The sequence below is a fragment of the Nomascus leucogenys genome, chromosome 15 (genome assembly GCF_006542625.1).
Source record: "Nomascus leucogenys isolate Asia chromosome 15, Asia_NLE_v1, whole genome shotgun sequence".
NCBI lineage: Eukaryota > Metazoa > Chordata > Mammalia > Primates > Hylobatidae > Nomascus > Nomascus leucogenys.
The window spans coordinates 10,634,743-10,642,168 of NC_044395.1; the positions used below are offsets into that span (position 1 = coordinate 10,634,743).

The window sequence follows — 7,426 nt, forward strand, 5'->3', positions numbered from 1 at the left end:
GTGAGGGAGATGAGATACATCCACATAACCCAAGCTCAACAGTAGGTAGGCCTGTGCCTCAGCTACTCCACCTCTCTGTCTTCTAGTAAGGAAAGGAGCAATTGTTTGTCACATTCAGTCTGTGCAGACAAAAGACAGTGACTGAAATGTTGAGGAGTGGGTGTAGCAGTACATTCAGTACATTCAGACCCCATGAAACAAACAGGAACTCACTCAAATTCCTACAGCCTGAGTCACCTCCTCGTGAATGAGAGTTTGTAAGAAGAAAGCTGTGTTCGCTATTAATGGAATTTTCTTTTGTCTTCCCAGATTTTTGAAGACCAAAAATGGTGTCTACAAACAACTCCTTAGTGACTGAGTTTGTTCTTGCTGGATTAACAGATCATCCAGAGTTCCAGCAACCCCTCTTTTTCCTGTTTCTAGTGATCTACGTTGTCACCATGGTAGGCAATCTTGGGTTGATCACTCTTATCAGTCAAAATTCTCACCTCCACACACCAATGTACTATTTCCTCTTCAATCTCTCCTTCATTGATCTCTGTTACTCCTCTGTTTTCACTCCCAAAATGCTCATGAACTTTGTATCAGAAAAGAATATTATCTCCTATGTTGGGTGCATGACTCAGCTGTTTTTCTTTCTCTTTTTTGTCATCTCTGAATGCTACATGTTGACCTCAATGGCCTGTGATCGCTATATGGCCATCTGTAATCCATTGCTGTATAAGGTCACCATGTCCCATCAGGTCTGTTCTATGCTAACTTTTGCTGCTTACATAATGGGAATGGCTGGAGCCACAGCCCACACCGGGTGCATGCTTAGACTCACCTTCTGCAGTGCTAATATCAACCATTACTTGTGTGACATACTCCCCCTCCTCCAGCTTTCCTGCACCAGCACCTATGTCAACGAGGTGGTTGTTCTCATTGTTGTGGGTATTAATATCATGGTACCCAGTTTTACCATCCTCATTTCTTATGTTTTCATTGTCACTAGCATTCTTCATATCAAATCCACTCAAGGAAGATCAAAAGCCTTCAGTACTTGTAGCTCTCACGTCATTGCTCTGTCTCTGTTTTTTGGGTCAGCGGCATTCATGTATCTTAAATATTCTTCTGGATCTATGGAGCAGGGAAAAGTTTCTTCTGTTTTCTACACTAATGTGGTGCCCATGCTCAATCCCCTCATCTACAGTTTGAGGAACAAGGATGTCAAAGTTGCACTGAGGAAAGCTCTGATTAAAATTCAGAGAAGAAATATATTCTAATTAGAAGCAGTAATAATGTAAAACGATGAAGGACTTTAAATTTTTATTAGTGTGTTCCATGAAGAGATTTTGTTGCTTCTACAGATGGTGTTATGTGTGATTTAATAAACTTGCCTTATCATTTCTCTTATGAGATCATCTTGTCTCTTTTTTTGGTTTTGCATCTCTGGCACTTCTAACAATTTTACTAAATAGGTCATGGCATATTTGTAAAAGGAACCTATGCACCGATATTTTTCATTATCATTTTATACCCTTCCTCTCTCCTGGGCTATTCTTAATTGGACAAATGTGGTAAATTTCATGAATTATAAAGATGTCAAAGTCACGGCTTTCTCACCTAAACACAGAAGTGCCAAATGTGATAGCAGCATTCTTATCAACATCGTTACAGATATAGGCAGCTGGATTTGATGAAATGTCTCCATTACAAATGATAGGTAGCTTAAAGCAGGATCAGATCCCCTTGATCTTGTCCTTTTGTTCTATGTTCTCACCATTTTTCCTTTTATTATTCTGACTTTTCTTGTTCCCTTTGAGAATGGCAAAATTTGTACCACATGCCGTTTGCTTCTGAGAACCTCTATCATTCCAGTCCATTTGATACCGCAGAGAACATGTGTTATCTCCATCTTTTATTGCCAATGGCAGCATTAACAGAGGATGATTAGAGAAATTATACATGTGCACCTCAGGATTCCAATAAGTGGGGCCATTGTTTATATTATAAAACTTTTATTCATTGCTTTCTAAAACAGCATTGAAAATTTCAAAAAAAGCAAGTAGTTCCTACTGTAAATGTTATTTTTTTACTCCTTATAGGTAAATACTGCACATTAAGTTAGCAGAAATATTTTATACAATGGTTACTTATCCAATGTGGTTTGTCATGAAAAAAATGTATATTAATGTTAATAAACTATATTTCTACAAATATTTTGTGAGCCTACTTAAACTTTATCATCTCACCAACAAGACATGAAACACATTTTATATAAAGGTTATTTCTCATAATTCCTTTATTTTGTCAAATTCTTTTCCTGCTTATATATTTAAAATGTCAGATATATTGTAAAATCAAGAAATAGTTGTTGAATTGAAGTTTTTTTGTTTTGTTTTGTTTGTCTTTTTTTTTTTTTGAGACAGGATCTCACTCTGTCACCTAGGCAGGAATGCAGTGGTTCAATCATAGCTCATTGCAGCTTCCACCTCCTGGGCTCAAGTGGTTCTTCTACATCAGCCTATAGTTTAAGCTTTTTTTTTTTTGTATGGTTTTGGTCCATTTTTAGATTAACTTTTGTGTATAGCATGAGGTAGAGGACTTCTTCAGCCTCCTGTGTAGCTGGGAGTACATGCACACACCATCATGCCTCCTTAATTTTTAAATATTTGGAGAAAAATATTTAACTCCTGGCTTCATCCTCCCAAAGTGCTGGGATTACAGGTGTGAGCCACTGTGCCTGGCTGAATTGGAGTATCTTGCTTGTTACACCAATAATAAATGTATTATTTTAAGTAATAATTAATAACATATAAAAATAATGACAATTATAAATATGAACAGCTTTGGGGTTTAATTTATATTTTTGGAGGTGGACTGTGGTAGCCTCAGAGAACTGCTCAGCTCCCCATCAAGAGACCCATGGGTGGGGTGCATGGCTGACTGAAAGTCTATAGCTGCACTTCTTGGATCCACCATGGTGTTTAGGCAGATTCCATTCTTACTCTGAGATGCCCTCAGCCAATGACTCAGCAGGGTGGGTGGGACTTAAGAGAGCTGGCAATTTCCGTCTAACATATGTCTTTCCTGATAGGAAACATTTGCTTAGAGACTTCCTATCCTCCTGACCAAGACTTTTTAGAACTGCTCTATGGTCTGAGAGTTTCCTACCCTATCTTTCCATTTATTTGTCCTTTCGTAGGTGACTTTCATCTTGGTCTGAGGCCTTCATCGCTGACTCTTGCTCCCTCCAGTTTTATCCTGCATAGGCATTTATAACAAAATATATGTTGCAAGTCTTATCATTTCCTGACATCTCCTACTTAAGGGACCCTAAATGACAAAGAAGACTTACTTTAGCTGATTTTAAAAATTAGTATAAGGCTGTGACAATCAAGGCAGATTGGTTTAGTTATAAAGTCAGGTGAACAAGTCCATGAGACAGAATAGAGACTCACGCCTGTAATCCCAGCACTTTGGGAGGCCGAGGTGGGTGGATAACCTCAGGTCAGGAGTTCAAGATCAGCCTGGCCAACATGGCGAAACCTCGTCTCTACTAAAAATACAAAAATTAGGTGGGTGTGGTGGCACACACCTGTAATACCAGCTACTTGGGAGGCTGAGGCAGGAGGATCACTTGAACCTGGGAGGTGGAGGTGGCAGGGTGGTGAGATCACAACACTGCACTCCAGCCTGGGTGACAGAGTGAGACTCTGTCTAAAAAGTAAATAAATAAAAAAAAAATGAAATTGAATCTCCATGATGGCATGTACTGAGAAGAGACTTACAAAAAAAAAAAAGGGTAAGAATATATAAAGAAATAAGGAAAAATATATGGAATTATAGGAAAAAAAGAAAAACAATTATAGTACTTGATGAATTTTTTGTGAATAGTGTTTAAAAATAGGCTTAATAATGTAACATAGGAATATTGTTACAACCAAATTTATAATTATAGTCCTATTGGTAGGAATTGGTACTGGGGGGCAGGAAGAGGTGTGTGTGTGTTTTCAGTGGTGGTGATAGGCCTGAAAGATCCAAATTCTCACTTTTAAGGAGTCTAAGTTAGAAAACTGTTAGAGTAATCCAAATTTGAGATGAAGAGGGACTGTGAAAGCTGTGGAATTGAGACAAAGTCCAGATCATTCAAAGAGGTGGATTCTCTGGGACTTGGAGACTGGAAGAGATAGTAAGGGAGAAGGAGGTGCTTACGTTTAGTTTGTGGATTACATGCCCAGATGGTGGTAAAAATAAGTTATAAAATGATGACCTGAGAAGGAGCAGCCCTGGGAAGCCTAAGAAAACACTGAATTTAATTTGGGGCACTTTGAACTTGAGACACATAAATAGACATAAAGTAGAACTTTCCGAAAAACAGTTACGGCAGAAGTCCAGGCTATACAGACAGAGCAGCAGTTCTCAAATATGGGCAATGTTGCTCCCCAGGGGATGTCTGACAATGGAGAAAATTTTGATTTAATGATTGGTGTGTCTGTGTGGTGAGGGGAATAGCACTGGCATCTAATGGGTAAGGTCAAGGATGCTGTGCCGTGAGTCCTGTGCTACACAGGACAGCCCCACAACCTAAACTTATCCAAAATGTAAAAAGTACCAAGATCAATAAATCCTGATTTACATACATATGGATGAGTAACAGGGGCGGGTGTGCCAACACCTATCAGGTTCTTATGTGTAAGGCACATCTCTAACACTTTATGTGAATTAACTCACGTAATTCCCATAAAACGCTATGAGATAGCTTTTTTAAAATTAGCCTTAGTTTATACATATGCATAGGTTATATAGATACAAATATACATAAACAAGGGGCAGAGAAGTTTTATCACTTGTCTGAGGTCTCAGAGAAAGTTAAGAAGCCTGGATGTAAACTCAGCCTGACTTGAGGGCCTGCTCCCATTCCCTCAACCATTTTGCTACATCTCTATTGAGGTGGAATCCAGAAGCATGTATAGTGTTAAAGTTATGATCTAATATTTTACTAACACAATCCCGGGCTCTTGTAGGAAGGTAGCAGAAGTGGCAAGTGACTGTGCCCTGGACATTTCCCCTGTAGAATTGTGCATAGACTCCAGGGAATGATTACAAAGGGAGGCGCTCGCCCTTCTGCAGTGGGGATTAGGACTTCTTTGTGTGAAATTATGAACTCAGTAGAACACTGATTCCCAAAGGAGCCGCTGCTGGATCTGTGACACAGGTTGTAAACACAGGCTTGGTAATATCTACCCTCAAGGGGCTCATTAAACTTGGGAGGAAATCATAAAACAGATAATATTTTTTTTGTGCTTCTAATCAACTTTCCCAGAACTATGGGACATGAAACAGATTTTTATTCGAGTCATCTGACTTTAGGAGGCTCCTATAAGGTGGTTGTTTTCCTGCATGCAAGAGGAGAGAACCTTCTGGGAAAATTCTCAAACAGATATTATGGCATATTCCCTAGAATACCTCTTCTAGCATGTCAAAGATGGAGGTCTGTGCTGTTGGCAATTACCTCCTCCATCATCAGCAACTTTGACCCTCTCAGGACAGCGGGGAGGAAGGACCCTGAAGGTCCTGCAGCAGTTAGTCCTCCAAGGATAGAAAGGTAAGCATTGAATCACTTTGTCTTGATAATTTCCATTCAAACTCAAAACTATATAAATCAAAGGTTCTGGGGGAATACCATCAATTCATTGCTTTTTCCAGCTTTAATCCTTAGAGAAGCTTGAGGAGAAGCGAGGGAATAATGTGCAGACACATTGGGAGGTCTACCAGCATTCTCACTGGACAGACACGCAACATGACGGGGGAGAAAGGCAGGAAAAGGGAATTCTCAGGTATCATCATAGAAAGTATTAAGCCTTGGCTGCCTTGCTATGTGTCTTTAGACATCCCTGGGTTTGGAAACCAGTAGATTCAGCTCTCCCTCTGGAGATAAAGAGTGAGGGTCCATTATTAATGTTTTCTACACCTGTTCCTACAGATCACACCCAGCGAGTGAATGGCTGTGGAAAATGATTCTTCAGTAATAGAGTTTATTCTTTTGGGATTAACAGACGGGCCTGAGCTCCAATTGCCCCTGTTTTTCCTGTTCTTGGTGAACTATATGACCACCGTGGTGGGCAACTTGAGTTTAATTAATCTAATTTGCCTGAATTCACACCTTCACACTCCCATGTATTTTTTCCTTTTCAATCTGTCCTTCATTGATCTCTGTTATTCATTTGTCTTTACCCCCAAAATGCTGATGAGCTTTATTTCAGAGAGGAACACCATCTCCTTTCCAGGATGCATGACTCAGCTCTTTTTCTTCTGCTTTTTTGTCAACTCTGAGTGCTATGTGCTGACAGCCATGGCCTATGATCGCTATGTGGCCATCTGCAAACCCCTTCTGTACATGATCACTATGTCCCCTCAGATCTGTTCTCTGCTGATGTTTGGTTCACATGTGATGGGGTTTGCTGGCACCATGGTCCATACAGGGTGTATGATGAAGCTCATCTTTTGTGACTCCAACGTCATCAACCATTACATGTGTGACATCTTCCCACTGTTGCAGCTCTCCTGCAGCAGCACCTATGCCAATGAGCTGGTGATGTCTGTTATTGTGGGCACAGTTGTTATAGTATCAAGCCTCATTATCTTAATCTCTTATGCTTTGGTTCTTTTCAATATCCTTCACATGTCCTCAGCTGAGGGTTGGTTCAAAGCCATCGGTACCTGTGGCTCCCACGTAATAACTGTTGGCCTATTCTATGGATTTGGGCCGCTCACTCATGTTAAGTTATCATCTGATGTGTCTATGGGTCAGGGGAAGTTTCTCTCAGTGTTTTACACGAATGTGGTACCCATGCTGAACCCCCTCACTTATAGCCTCAGGAACAAGGATGTCAAACTTGCTCTAAAGAAAACCCTAAAGAAAATTACAAACTGAGTGGGGCCAATGGTGCTGCCTTAACCCCTTCTCCAATTGCTGAGTCTTCCTTTCCTCTTCCTGCTCCTTCTCATCTGCTTCCTCTTATTCTTTTTTTCCTTCTCTCCATCTTTCTTTCTAAAGTCGTGTTGGCAAGATTTCTGCCTTTCTTCTCTCACTATGCAATGTAACTGTGTGGGTCTATCCTTGGACGGAAGAGTCATCCTCAGTCCCAAGGTGGCCCAAGCCTGAGCTTTATTTCCTATACTGAGGCAGGAGAATAGCAGAGGAAGTCGGGGGTGAAGGGGACCTGTTGGACGTAGGCTAGCTTAAGCAATAGCAAAAGCAAAACATGCAAGATAGCAGCAATAGAACATAGGAAATAAGGGCGTAAGCAGCAAGTAGATAAGGGAGTAAGCAGTGATTTGGAACATGCCATATAAGGGAAGTAAGTTGGAAGGACTTGTAGTAGCAATTTGGTCATGAGAAATAAAAGTAAAGATGAGCAATTTGGTCAGAAGAGATAAA

At 40.3% G+C, this 7,426-nt stretch overlaps 2 protein-coding genes across 2 annotated transcripts; both read left to right on the top strand.

Annotated features, from left to right (window-relative positions):
- The first annotated feature begins 313 nt into the window (after window positions 1-313).
- Window positions 314-1,265, top strand: LOC100585642 (olfactory receptor 8B3). The gene has a single exon (XM_003253318.3). It carries the CDS (start codon window positions 327-329, stop codon window positions 1,263-1,265), a length of 939 nt encoding a protein of 312 aa, XP_003253366.1. The 5' UTR covers window positions 314-326.
- Window positions 1,266-5,962: 4,697 nt separating this feature from the next.
- On the top strand, window positions 5,963-6,919 carry LOC100585288 (olfactory receptor 143-like). Its single transcript, XM_003253317.2, has one exon. The coding sequence runs from the start codon at window positions 5,987-5,989 to the stop codon at window positions 6,917-6,919; it is 933 nt and encodes a 310-aa protein (XP_003253365.1). The 5' UTR covers window positions 5,963-5,986.
- Window positions 6,920-7,426: the final 507 nt, after the last annotated feature.

Coding starts and splice junctions, on each gene's coding strand:
- LOC100585642 (XM_003253318.3), top strand. CDS start 327: ATGGTGTCTACAAACAACTCCTTAGTGACTGAGTTTGTTCTTGCTGGA.
- LOC100585288 (XM_003253317.2), top strand. CDS start 5,987: ATGGCTGTGGAAAATGATTCTTCAGTAATAGAGTTTATTCTTTTGGGA.